The following is a 13,765-nucleotide window of genomic DNA, read 5'->3' on the forward strand; positions in this document are numbered from 1 at the left end:
TTCAACCGTTCTAAATTGTATTTTACCACTGGATTTATACAAGAGCAGCAAAAAGAAGACCCGTGTTTAATCACCTCTGTGGCTCCCGTGCAAACTTTGAGCCCAGGGGCAGCAGCAAACCTGCACAGCAGAAGGAGGTGAGGCTGATGAACACCTTCATCTTCATCAGGGCGTGCGACCGTGGTGCTCCCAACAACCACCCTGGCTGAGGGAGCAGCCAGAACTGGGAATGGGGGCAGGAACTGGGCACAGGGATGCTCCACCAGCTCAGCTGGGCTGGGAGAGGAGCAGGGTCTGCACAAACACCCAGCTCCTTCCTCACTCTCCATGCTGACCCAGCAGATCAATACACACCAATACATTCCCAGCACCAGCCCAGGATGTGGATGGAAGTCCAGGGGTGACCCATTCTCCAAATGTGCCATGTCATGTCCCCAGAGGTGACACTTGGAGCATATGTCGCTCTGTCTGCTCTCTGTTAAAACACACTGGGGGTAAATATTAAATGTGATTTAGCACTGTAACTCCCATTAGCTTTAATGAGAGTCCCATGGATTCATCCTGTGTTTCTTGATTAATATTTACCTCATTGTTCATTTCAGTGCTTGTTTTTATCTATTCCTACTGTGCCAACTCCTGCTTGAAGTTATAATGATATAATTTTTACTTTTTAAGTGTGCGCATGCATGGTTATTGGTAATGCTCATGGAAGCTTGGGACTGACAGCACTCCAGGGCAAAAGGGATAGTTTTGCCTTGAGAAAAGGGGTGGCCAGTCCTTCTCTGTGATGTATCCCCAGTCCTCCATAATTTCTGACAAACTGAGAATCCTTCCTCTAAAAACACTCTTAGTCCCCCCAGTCCGATGTAATTTTAAAAGCAATGGGAATAACTACCATTCTTCTTTTCCTTGGAACTACCAGAAAACACAGTTCTGCACTGGCTCTGCAAGGGCGTAGCCTGACTCTCATAACCAGTGTATCTGGTACTGGGAACCAGTATATCCACAGCCAGCCAGACATGAGAGCTGTGGGAGAATCTGACAGAGAAATTTGGAAGGAGCCTTCAACATTTTCCTGCAAAATGTGGACAATCCTATCACACTCACTACTTACAAGTTGTTGTCAGGTGTAATAATGTTTGTAAAGCTACTGGAAGTCTTAGAAAGACAGGTCTGACAGAGGCAGAGCTCATTTTGCTGATGCTGCAGTGAAGGAGGTTTGAATGCAGATGTGTGAACCATTTCCACAGCTCAAGCTCAGGGATCTGCCCTCTGCATGGAGCTTGAAAAATACAAGCTATAGGAAAGAACAACAGGGAAACATGAAGAAGGGTAGATTTAGAGCAGATTTTGGAAAGAAATTCTTTACTGTGAGGGTGTGGCACAGGTTGCCCAGAGAAGCTGTGGCTGTCCCATCCCTGGAAGTGTCCACGGCCAGGTTGGACAGGGCTTGGAGTAACGTGGCATAGTGGAAGGTGTCCCTGCCTGTCACAGCAGGGTTGGAACAAGATGAACTTTAAGGTGCCTTCCAACCCAGAGCAGCCTGAGGCTTTAGGCCAGGCCCTGTGGTACTCACTGAGTAAGATGATGATGCAGATCAGGATGGCAATGATGGCCCCCGTGCCCAGCCCCGCGGCAGCCACGGCGCCGATGGTGGTGCAGTCGCCGTTCTCGTCACACGGGCACACCTTCACCTTGATGACAGAGGTGTTGTACAAGGGCGGGTTTCCTGAGTCTGTCACGATGATGGGCACATCGTACACGCCTGCCTCCAGGTACATGATCCGCAAACTGAGCTGGGCATAGTCCCCTGGAGACCAAGACAGACAGAGAGATGACAGACACTGGTACAGCCTTGCAGCCACACTTGGGCAGGCTTCTCTGCTAGAGCCTTCTTCTGAGCCCTGCAGAAGAGGTTAGCAACAACACACCTGGGCAGGACAGCTTCAGACCTCTGTCCCAACAGTCTGGCCAACAAGCAGCCTGTGCTTTGCCAAGGACTGTGTGCTCTCACTCAACTACCTGCATGCCATTTGCAAATCCACTTGCATGTGTTCAAAATGGCATCAAACAAATAGGAACACATGGATAATGCTTCCTGAGGCTGGGCTGCACCTGGCCACTTGTGCAGGTTCTGTACTCACTCACCCTTCCCCCTGAGGATTTTGGGAACTCACTGATGACAGGCACAGCCAGGTAATCCCGTTGTGACTGAGCCCTGAGCTGTGAGGGCAGGAGCTGTTGCCCCTGGTTTAGCACCCTCTGCCAGACCTCAGCGAGAGGGACCAGCATTGAAGCCAAAACCAGCCCACAACTCCATGATATTTTCCATCCTCTGCTGAAACTGCCAATAAGCAGAGCAATTAGGGCCATTTGTGGTTGCACACTGCAATATAAAAATCCTTCACATACTGGTAATCTTCACACTTACCTAGCCCTCCTGGTTCCATGGTAAATTAAAAGGCTGCCTTTATGCAATTATGGTCAGAGAAATGAACATTGATCCTGATTGTGGCTTATGACAATTACACTGGAGGAACATAAGGAAGACTGATAATAGCTTTTTTCCCCTTGGCCATTATGGATGATTTATACTCTGTTCACTACTGATAACTGTTCATAATTATGAACTGCATTAAAAAAAGCCAAGTGCCAAGGCTCTTAGAGTTATGCTGCAGGTCTGATACAAATCATTTCTGATTAACTATCTTGTCTATAATGTCAGCCGTAATGTGCTTTAAAAAATAAAAATCGGATTAAAAAAAGTGGGAAAGTTTTGGAGTTGGAAGATGCACGTGGGGCTCATCAGTGAACGAGAGCCCAAATGTGCTCAGCATTGCCTGCCCCATTTACCATTGAGCCGTGTGATGGTCCAGTTCTTCCTCACTGCAGATGGCACACTTGGCAGCTCGAAGACGAAGGGCCCCACGTTGGGGTCGATGTCGGCGTCCGCGGCCGTGATGTTGATGACGTTGAGGTTTGGCTTCTCGCAGATCTGCGCCTCCTTGGGCAGCAGCTCGGGAGCGTTGTCGTTGATGTCGATCAGGTAGATCTGCAGAGTGCCCGTGCCGCTGGCAGGGGGAATTCCTGCACGGGAAACACCGACCTGTGAGCACCACCTGGGGAGCAGCGGGACTGGCAGCACCACGGACCAGCCCCCTCTCTGCCTTACAACTCCAGGATTTCCACCTCCCCTCCCTGGACCTTATTAGGGACATACTGCACTTGCAAGGTCCCTTGCTTTACGCAGTATAAAACTTCCCCAAGCCTCCTGATGTTGCTGTTTTTCACTCCTGCAGAACAGGAGGTTGAGTTCTGCAGATCTGTAGCCTGCAGCAATGCCCCTAGTCAAACTAAAACTGCAAGCAGGTGATGCCAAGCTGCTCCTGCAAATCTTGGTAATGGCTGTTTTGAAGAAGAAAAACCATTAGAAAGAGAGCTGACAAGGGGAAGAAGAGGGCTTGGAGGGGAGAAAAATCTACATAGTGTAACCCATTGGTCAGCACTTACTGTAGCACTTGCTGGCCAGTTTTCAGCTTTGCAGATCGTTACTCTGCTTCAAAGAAAGCCCAACTCCCCAGCATGTCCCACATACAGCCCCAGCTTCAGTGGTGAGAGGTCCCTGCTCGAAGCCCACAGTGTGAGCCACCACCAGACCTGCTGGGTGATGCCACTAACCCCCAGCAACAGTGTTAGGTCCCAACACACAACTCCCCATCCTCTCCACGTCTGTCCCAGCCAGCAGGGATGTCACAGCACAGCAGTCCTGCTCCTCCACCCCTTCCTGATGGAGAGCCACATTTGTCAGACTAATGGCTGGTCACACAAAGTAGTATCTGCCCTGGCAGGAGAGAACAGTCTTTCCAGAAATGGCACAGTGTTTTTCATTTCTCTCCCCACACATTTATCTGGCAGCTCTGTGTTGGCCTGTCCTCTGCCTGCATGGCTTCAGCAATTCTTTTTAAAGTTTGTATTTTCAGTCCTGGCCCTTCCTCCCAGTGCTAGATAGAAAGCCATACAAACCACTTCCCCATCAGGTTTCTGCTTCCACAGATCATCCTTCCCTCATTCCTTTCTCCATGTCTCAAGGGAGACTCAAAAATTCTGAAGGAGCCCTGGAAATCCTTTTTTCATGGCTCCCACATAAGCTCTTCAATCACGGACTCTCATCCTTTCATCTTGTAAGCACGGGGTAGGTCTCCCTCCAAAACACTGCCTTTTGATCAGCCTTGAAACCTTCTGGAGAGGCAGCCCACCAGGATACTGGGGCTGGACATGGAAACTGACTTTTGGGACCAAGCAAAGTGATTTTACTGCTTTCACATTACCCAGAATATCTTCTGGGGTAAAAGCACTGTAACCTTTGAGACAGACTGAACACAAACCCTCAGTCCTGAGAGGCACTAACTGGCACGTGGCTGAAACAACCTGCAATTGCTGCACATACAAATGCACTTTTGTTGGGCCATTGAGTATTGTTGGGATCTGAGTCCTGGTATTTTTGTTTCTTTTGTGTTCCTGAGTGCAGCTCTGGAGCACTTTTAGGAGAAATGAAAAGTAAACAGTTCTTTAAGTGGCCAAGTCCTACCAACGTCTCACATTATTTCAACTGTCTTATATGGACAGAGCAAGGACATAGAGCAGGTACTGATGTGCAATGAAGGATCCTTGGACTTCATCCTCAGGAGATGAGGACTAAAATAGCATCACTGACTCCAGTGGAGAAGCTGGTCTGATCCCTGAAATTAAGATTGGAATACTAATGACAAGAGGAAGAAGGCAATACAACTTCTGCATCTACATTTAGCTGTTGAATTCTCCATCAGTGCCTTTTCCACAGGGCCAGTGTCTGCATTCCCACAGCAAGGTGTAAGCCAAGGTTTTCATGCTCAGCTCTTTGCTTCATGAAACCTGCTGGAATATGACACATTCTCAGCTTCCCTGGGAGATTGGCTGAAATTGGCTGAGGGGTTCAAACACTGCCAGGTTCCACTTTTGTGTAGACACAGTGTGAATCCAAAGGACTGTCTCCTCAGAAACCAGGTTAAAACCATGCTGTTGATTAGGATTCCCTTTCTGCCCTCCTTACACTGCAGCCAAGACTTTTCTTAAAGACAGCATCTCTACACTGGAGCCCAGGGAGAGAAAGAGAGCATGTCCAAGGAGCATTGGCTAAACTTCTTTATCATGTACTGAGAACAGCAAAAAGAACTTCAAGGAAAGAAGATGCTGCTGCTTCTTCAAGAAAGACAGAAAAATCCCCAGCAAAACCCTTGACCCAAAGCTTTTCTTTGATGCTGGAGAACCTGGAACTTGGGAGCAATGTGGTAAGAGTCTATTAGCCTAGATGAAACTTTAGCTGTTATCCTAAGCACTCTAGACAGAATTTTAAATAAGGTGTTGCTTTATGTGCATTTTAATGGCTGCAATATACCAGTGATTGATTAATTTTTCAGAATAAAGAGATTTATCTAGGCCCTCACTTTCTGAGCTGCTGAATGATGGATGTGGAGGTGCTGATGCACTGCTGCATCAGCACCACAGCCAGGGAGAGGGGCTAACTCCACATCATGTTGCACCAAGTGCCTGGAATTTGCAAGGTCAGATGGTGAGGATTGGGTTGATAGGTTCAAACTCTACCACTGCATCTGTGAACAGCCTTGCCCTACTCATTTGACCTGTTTTGTGGCTTTTGCAGATGAACACCACTAGACCCATTTGAGAATATTTTGGATTTCCCTGTCCTGGTTGCCTTCATGGATGGGAAGCTCAGGACAGGATTGTGAGGTGAGTCCTACCATTCATGGCACAAAGAAGGCACAAAATGCACTTCTTGGTACAGCTCCTCAGCACTGAAACTCTTCCACGAATTTCCCTCACCCCTGTGACCTGGTGCTGGGGATGCAATGATTGAAGTGATGCCTGGAGTTCCCTTTGGAACCCCAGAGGGAGGAAGTTTTTATTAGCCCTGCAACCACCACCAAATCTTCTCTTAATGACCACGGTATCTCTAGCCTGAGGGATCACACAACACTGCCCTGAAAGCACCTGCAGAGTATGAAAAACATATTGAGGTGCTCACAGCCAAGCCTAGACTGAATTGTGCTGCAGAAGCAGGGCTCTGGTTTGAGTGCTCAGCACCCTGCAGCAGGAAATGAGGGTGGGTGAGGGGGAGGAAGGCCTTCTCCTTGTCCTGGGAAACTCCTGAACCTTTTCCAGGAGGAACGAAATACCAGCATGGCCACATTTGGGTGTGGTTAACAAAATCTGTCAGTTCATCCTAAGTAGGATTAGGAAGAGAAAAGCAGAGTACCAGCACTGGACCAGCCCTGGAGTGAGGCCAGCACAGTTCTCAGCGCTGACCGGACCAAAAGCACCAAGTGATCTTCAATGAGAAGAACAAGCAGGACTTCTCCAGGAGATCTGACTGGCCTAAGTGGCTTTGGTAATAAGCACAGCAGCACCCAGATGATCTGATGATGGCTGCACATTTCAGGCAGGCAGTGGCCAGGAAGAGCCCAGCCCCAGTGACAGGCACACCTTTTATGAAAGCCACCACGGTTCAATAGATGGGCTTATTTTTAATACCCTCCTGCCATCCCATAAAATGATTTCTGGTTTCCTGATGGAAGGCTTCCTGAATGCTCTGATCAGTGCCTTTGGGAGGATTACCAGGGACCTGTGTGCTCGGCAGCCCCTGGAGAGCACATCCCTTTGACACTTTTTTAAGTTCAGGCTACGCCGCCACACTGAACTCCCCAAATCAATTTTCCATTTGTCCTCCCTCTCCCTTAATAACACTCCCCGTATACTGTGCACATTTAATTTACTCCAGCAATTTCCCGTCCCACTTTCACATTTTTGACCATAAAAACCTGGGAAAGAGATAACTTATACTGACAACTCTGTCAGGGCATCATTTCTCTTAATGCATCACATTAGAGTCTTATTGAAGCATGAACAATGTGAAGCCTGGGCTCACCGTTGTCAGCCGCCAAGAATGTGGCCTCGTAGACATTATTCTTAATGTAGTCTGACTCTCGATCAAGGACAGCAGCAGTAGTGATCTGACCATTTGTGGCATTAATGTTCAGCCAGTTTGCAGGATCTGACAGCTTAGAGTATCTACAGAGAAAGGAAATAAATACATGGCAGTCTTTTCACTGACATATCCTTAATATTGCTTGAAATTTGTTTTTTTTTTTCTGGACTCCTGACCTGTGATTCAAAGGACCTTTAGATAACTGGTTTTGTTGACAAACACAATGCTAATTGAGTATCCGGTTTTTGACCTTTACAATTATTCAATTTTTCAATTACTTTAGTTTTAAAGGTTCTTCTTTCCACTAAGTGCCACTTACATGCCAGTTTCCTGCTGCTAGGAGAGGGCATTTCCTGAGGTCTCTGCAGCTGAGCAGAAATGGGGTCTGCAATGACTACTGCATTCATATGTCTGAATTAGAGGATGGATTCCGGTTCTCTCCAGCTCCTGACCTTGCCCTTCTGAAAACTTGTTTTTGAAGTCAAAGATATTCCAGTTTTCTGCCCACCACTAATAAACAACAGTTTGGGAATACCACACTGTTAGAGTTACTCCCCAATTACTCAGTCAACTCACAGCTGTTTTCTATTCATGTCCCATGCAACTAGCTGAGAACGTGGGTTTTTTTTAGGGCAAACTTTTCCTGTGTTCTCCAGATCAGTGTGTTCAGTTCATCCTTCTTACTTCCTTGTTTTCTTGCTTTTCTGCCTATAGGTTCTGTACTGTTTGAAGTGAGATGGACCATAACCATCCAACTGGAAGGTAATAAATGGCCAGACTATAAATTACTGAAACAAGCAAACAGAAGCTGAGCTTATTTCATGGGTAACTCAGACCTGCTGATAGTTTTATATAATTTGTCATTAGATATGCAGGTGAGAGCATTACTGGCTTCTGGTGAATATCCCTTTCCAGAATTGGGCTGTTTGAAGCAGAAACTCAAAGGGAAACTTGAGCTGAGTCAATCCATGTGAAGAGAAAAGCAACACACAGCTGCACAAACTCCTGCCAAAGGAAAGAATTACATTTCATGGAGCTAGACTCTTTGGGATGCTTTCATTTCAGTATCACTGCTGTGAGGCTCCTGCCCTTTCTCTGCTAAATGACCAGGGATCCAGTTTCAAAGCTGGCTTTGTGAATGTGTCTGTGGCTAATGAGGATAACCCGAGGTGTGACACTGCCCATGCCAAGCTGTGCATTACTGGAGACGCTCCTGCCTCCTCATCTTCTATTTGTAAAAACTCTATTTCATCAAAGACTATTTAGAGACTGAAATCTGTATGCAAGGCTCTGGCAGCTGGATCAGCTCTGCAAAGTGCTCATCATGGATCTGTAGGTTTAGCCTTTTGGGTATCTTTTTTCCTAACTCACCAATGCCAATTGTGAAGTAAAAAATGAAATATCTTTTTTACATCTCACAAAGACAGGACCCCAAAACCACCCCACTGCTTCTGGCAGAGCCTGGGCATTGGCTGTCCTGATGCAAAGGGAGAGAGATTGTGCTGGGGTTTGGAAATGAGGCGCTGGTGGATGTCCTGGAAGCCCTAGAAAGAACCAACTCAAGTAACTGGCTTTCTTTTCTGCTAAGGAAACCTTAGCAGACCCTACACATGCCCTGTGCAATGACAGGAACAGCAGGAGCTCGTTTGGATTACAGATCACCCCCCTCCAGGTTAGGGGGAGTACTCAATCACAAATGAGTTGTTCTCTCCTCTGAAAACCAGCCTTGGTACAGACATCAGGGAAATAAAGACCCTTCAAAGGCCAATATTTCAAAAAGGACATAAGAAAAATGGGCTTGTTAGTTACGATGGTCTCTTTCCTCCAAAGTCACAGTCCCTGTCTAAAGACAACAAGATGAGGCAGTGAATAAACTACCATTTTCTAGACCCGACAGCTCTATGCCAGGTGAAATATTTCAAACTCTTCCTGACACAAAATGTCACAACTGATGCAAGTTTAAGTGGCCTCAGCCATGGTCATGTCGTATACTCAAGTTTTGCCAAAAATACCACATCTCTTACAGACTGGGAGCAAAAAAGAAAACAATTTCTGTAGATGTAAAATATCCAAGAGCAGGAAATGCATTTCCTCTCTGCACAGACGGAGCTGAAATAGTTGTGAAAGTGTCACAAGGACTCATTCTCACCTACACTTTTCTGCCAATTATTTCCTGCTGGGAAGGTGTGTGAGCCGGGGTCCTGGACCCTGGATTCAGTCCCTGCTTTGCCCAGGAGGGACAAAACTGAGTGAGTGACACCCTCCTGGTCACAGCACGAATTAAAAGTGATCTTAGGCTGCTTGGTTAGAGATCTGACTTTTACAAGGTTAAAATTTTGCCAGCTGAATCCCATTCATAGGGCAAGCAGCTAAGGGAGGTTACGTTAGGCAGGTGCTCTGAAGAGAAGGGGAAGGTTGGAACAAATTGCACCTACTGGGAGCAGGCAAGGGGAGCACTGGTGAGATACAGACCAAGTGCCAATGGCCTGTGAATGGGAGTTTGACTGCTCAGGCAACACTGAACAATTTGACACTTTAAAAGCCTGCCCAGCAGCTGTTTGTAACCCCACCAGCCTCGCTGTGAACTAGACAGCTCCTCTTGCACTGTGTTTTTAAGCAAGGTTGAACCTAAATGTTCCGGAAGGCATGATTAAAAATCCCAGCCATTCCCTTTGAAAACCCAGGCCTAGCCCTTTCTATGCCTCGGTTTCCCCCCTTAAAACAGAAATAACAAAGACGCCTTTTCCTAAACCCCTGTGTTTATGAAGTGCATGAACCACACAGGTCAGAGCACCCTGGGTGAGGCAGAGCCAAAGACTGGGTACGAAGCAGCCCTGACCTCTGTAACAGCACAGAAATCTGCTTCACTTGAAGGTGTGCTCTGCCCCACGGCAAGCCAGTAACACAGGATCCAACTGTGTCTGCTCTCCCTGACCCAGGAGCTCAGAGCCTGCCTTACCTGGAGCAGGGCTGTGAGTTTACAGACTCACAGGGCACTGTGCAAGCGCTCGACTGCAGGCGCCACTCCCTGCCACAACCCACTCACATCCCACCAGCCACTTTGGAAATCAGCTTTTTCAGCTGCCTGGCTCCCCAGATTCATGCAGCTGAGCCCCCCAGGTGCAGGGGAGGCCCCAGGCTGCCTGGTGTCCCACCTTACTGCCTGCTGCATGAAGCGATCGGGATCCACCGCCGAAAACGTGGTCAGCACCGTCCCCGTTGGCACCCCTTCCTCCAGCCTGATCAGCTTGTGGTTGGTTGGGAAATACGGAGCTTCGTTGACATCTGTGACTGAAATGGTGACTCCTGCTGTCGACTGGAAGGACATCTGGATGCCACTGGCCAGGGGAGCTTGGTTTGATACCATCACTGTCAGCATGAAAGCTCTGTTCATCTCGTAATCAACTGCCTAAAACAAACAAACAAACAAGCAAGTAGAGAGCCAAGCAGAGAATAAATTCTACCTTCTGGCTGGAAGCTGCAAGACTAGAAGGCAGATGATATCAAAGGCATTGCCTCATCCTGCTTCCTCCTGAGCTCAGTTCTTTTGAAGGTGTAAATCCAGAGCAACTTCAATCCAGTGGAGGATTTGGCCTTCCAGTTTTTGGAGGGTCAAGTAGTTAAAAAAATTCCACAAAGGAAAAACTGCAAACAGCAGGGAGCATTTGCCCTGTGTGTTTTGTTCCAATGCTAAGTGGTTTCCAGAAGACAACTTGCCTGTGATAATTGAGCATCAAATGAACAAACCCACCCAGGGCTGCTCTAATACAACAGGTGGAGACTGTTCAGAGGGCTGGGACTGACACTTAGCAGTATTATTAGCACTGAAACTGCTGACTGTGGAACCAGGACAGTCTCTGTGGACCCATGAGCCTGAAGGGCTCTTTATTTTCCCTCTTAAATGAGTTTATAAGCAAAGGTGGAGCTGCCAGGAACAATCCCTGGTCAGGTTAAGTAGGTTGTCTTTCCAGTGGGACCTCTCCTCCTCCTGCAAGGCACCTTGTGGTCTCTGGAGGTTGCCCACAGCTCTTACAGCTGGGTTTTGCTGCTGGGAGGCCACAGATCTCTACTCAACACACACATGAAGACAATGTGTCTGTCCCAGGAGCCAGACGGAGTGAAAAGCCTTTGCTGGCACGACTGACTGAGCCCAGTATAACAATAATTTCTAAACCATCCCACTAATTATTATGAGGGAAGTCGCTAATCATCTTCCAGGGAGGCTCGAGTTATGCAGGATCACACCTCTGCTTGTTAAAAACTGCTTTGCAGTGATTTATAAATTTAGAAGCATATCCATCCTCCCTAATACCTTCTCCAGCGCTGAGTCTGCAAAGCACTCACTCAGGGTGTAAAACGCCACAGCTACACCAACTTGGACAGGGATTTACAGCAGCAGGAGCTGCCTGCCATGTCCTGTTTAAAACCCAGTATTGTCAGGAGGGAAATCAAATCATAGGAGCCTACACGAGAGAAACAAATTTCAGGGGCAAAAGGTAAAACAGCAGAATCTCTACTCAATTGAAGTGCAAATGTTCCCGATGCTAAATGGCTTCCTGACAGGCAGGGCCAACATTTAATAAATAAAAGGAAGCATAAAGATTCCCAGTACACCCACCCGTGCTGACTCACGGACTTGTGCTGCATTCAAAACCAATGCATGGTAAAAGTTCCCATTTAAACACTATTCAAGGCCTTGAAACAATTTGACTAATGCATTTCCTCAATTTCTTTTCACATACCCTCTAATTTATATTCCTGCAGCTTTCTTTTTTTTTTTTTTTTCCTTTTTTTTCCATGCTGCTCTGTTTGCTAGGCTGTCCACAGCCACTCTGTACCAAGGGGGCTCAGAGGCAGCCGGGGGCTGAGCAGCTCCATGGGGAATGATGTGGGCAACTCCCTGCTGCTGATGCTCAGGACACACTGCTCTGCTAGGATGTGGCCTGATGTAAAGTAGTGGGATTTTTTCCACAAAAAAAAAAGTAGGGCTGCCCTCTCAGCTTCTCCCTCTTTCTTCTGGTAACAACAAAACTTGGGCAGCAGAAAAATCATGCAAGGAGCAGAGCTGGACCAGGACCAGGCACACCAAAGGCTGTCTAGGAGGCATCAGTGTCCACCACACTTCAGTCTGCAAGACAGAGCTAATATCTCTCCTGTGTCCACTGAATGCCATTTCACACAGTTTTGGGGAAAAAAAAAAAAAAAAAAAAAAAGAAAAAAAAAAGCAGGTAAAATCAAGAGTCTGTGCTCTCCTGGCAGTTTGGGCTACTGAACCCCCAGGGACAACAGCTCCTTGCAGTCAGACACTGTCCAGCCCTAAGGCAGAACTTCTTTCACTCCTTAATAAGCAATTTATAGCAGAACTGTTCACACCTCTGCTCTCTAAAACTGCCTCCCTCTGAGGATAAAGGTGCACAGAGCACTCAGTGTTCCTCACACCACACTCACCCCTTCCACCTCCATGCATCTCATTGAAATGCTGTCCACTGCTCATCTGACATGGTTTTAGGGACATGGTGGACATGGCATTGCTAGGTTAACAGCTGGACTTAATGATCCTAGAAGTATTTTCTAACCAAAATGATTCTCTGATTCTATGACAGCAGGATCCTGAAAAAACCTACAGAGCTGCTACATTTGGGACAAGGACATGTGGGACTCTTGCCTACTTTTCACTTTCATGTCCGAGAAGCACTTGACATGAAACTAAAAAGCAGCACTTTTGCAGGTACTCCTGGCTGGATGTTTAGTGTGTGATCTGGCTGTGAAACATCCCCTGGAGATGCTGCACATCCTCCTCCTTCACCAGCACCTCCAACCTGGGTGCAGCAGAGCAATGCTGAGGGCTTGCCACTTGTCCTCCTTTTGTTGGGGAACTTTTAGCTGAAGTGAACAAATTTTCCTGGTGTTATAGTTGAGGCAAATAATAACTGAAGCTTCAGCAGCATCTCCATTATAAATTCACAGCTCTGATCCATGCAGAGTTTATAATAACATTTTACTTAGCTGGCTGCCACAGGGCAGCCACTCTTGCTCTGGGAGATTGTCTTCAGTCTCTGTGGTGCCTCATCTGAGTGGGAAGCTTCTCTCTGCCCTTGATCAAGGCTTTCTTTGAAGATTAGGGTCTTGCACAGTTATGGAAATGGTTTGGAAAGGCAAGAGCAGGAAAGGGAAGTGTTATACTTTTGGTGATCACACTGGAGATACAGATGGGGTTTTGCTGAGGGCAGCTTCAAAATGGCTCCCATGAGCATAATCTGAACTCCAAAGGGAAATCTGGCCTGGAAGGATTTCTGGCCCTCCTTTTCAGGCCCCTGAAATGCTGGTCAAGTGGTAGGATTCTGCACAGAGCCTCCCTCCCTTTGCTGTTGCTGTCACTCCTTTGCTTGCAGCAGGAGCTATCTATGAGTGGCTTTGAAGAGCCACGTGAAAATCCAGCCATGTAGGGTCTGTAAATAAATGGTTCATTACTTGACTTTAATTTTTACCTGTGTTTTCAACCCACATCAGTGATCAAACCAGAAAGAGACCGCTCCAACAGAGCAAAGAACAAGCTCTGACTGGCCACCCAGTCTGATGAGAATACATCCCCCAAATCTTTAAGCATATTCACTTATTAACAGAGAACAAAATATTTCAAAGAAGGTGGAATCCTAAGAGTCTTCCCTTCTTCACCATGAAAATTTAATCACAAGCAATTTCACTCATTCTCCTTGCTGAAAA

At 47.1% G+C, this 13,765-nt stretch overlaps 1 protein-coding gene across 2 annotated transcripts in view; it reads right to left on the reverse strand.

Moving 5' to 3' along the window:
• CDH4 (cadherin 4) overlaps positions 1–13,765 on the reverse strand; it is a 417,925-nt gene that overhangs the window by 11,479 nt on the left and 392,681 nt on the right. For both annotated transcript variants that reach the window (XM_064391991.1, XM_064391992.1), the window contains 4 exons: positions 10,198–10,451; positions 6,983–7,125; positions 2,854–3,087; positions 1,577–1,810 (listed from right to left, as the gene is read on the reverse strand). In XM_064391991.1, the coding sequence (XP_064248061.1) occupies positions 1,577–1,810; positions 2,854–3,087; positions 6,983–7,125; positions 10,198–10,451 (865 nt within the window). The remainder of the gene's footprint in view (positions 1–1,576; positions 1,811–2,853; positions 3,088–6,982; positions 7,126–10,197; positions 10,452–13,765) is intronic.

The sequence above is a fragment of the Passer domesticus genome, chromosome 16 (assembly GCF_036417665.1).
Source record: "Passer domesticus isolate bPasDom1 chromosome 16, bPasDom1.hap1, whole genome shotgun sequence".
Lineage (NCBI taxonomy): Eukaryota > Metazoa > Chordata > Aves > Passeriformes > Passeridae > Passer > Passer domesticus.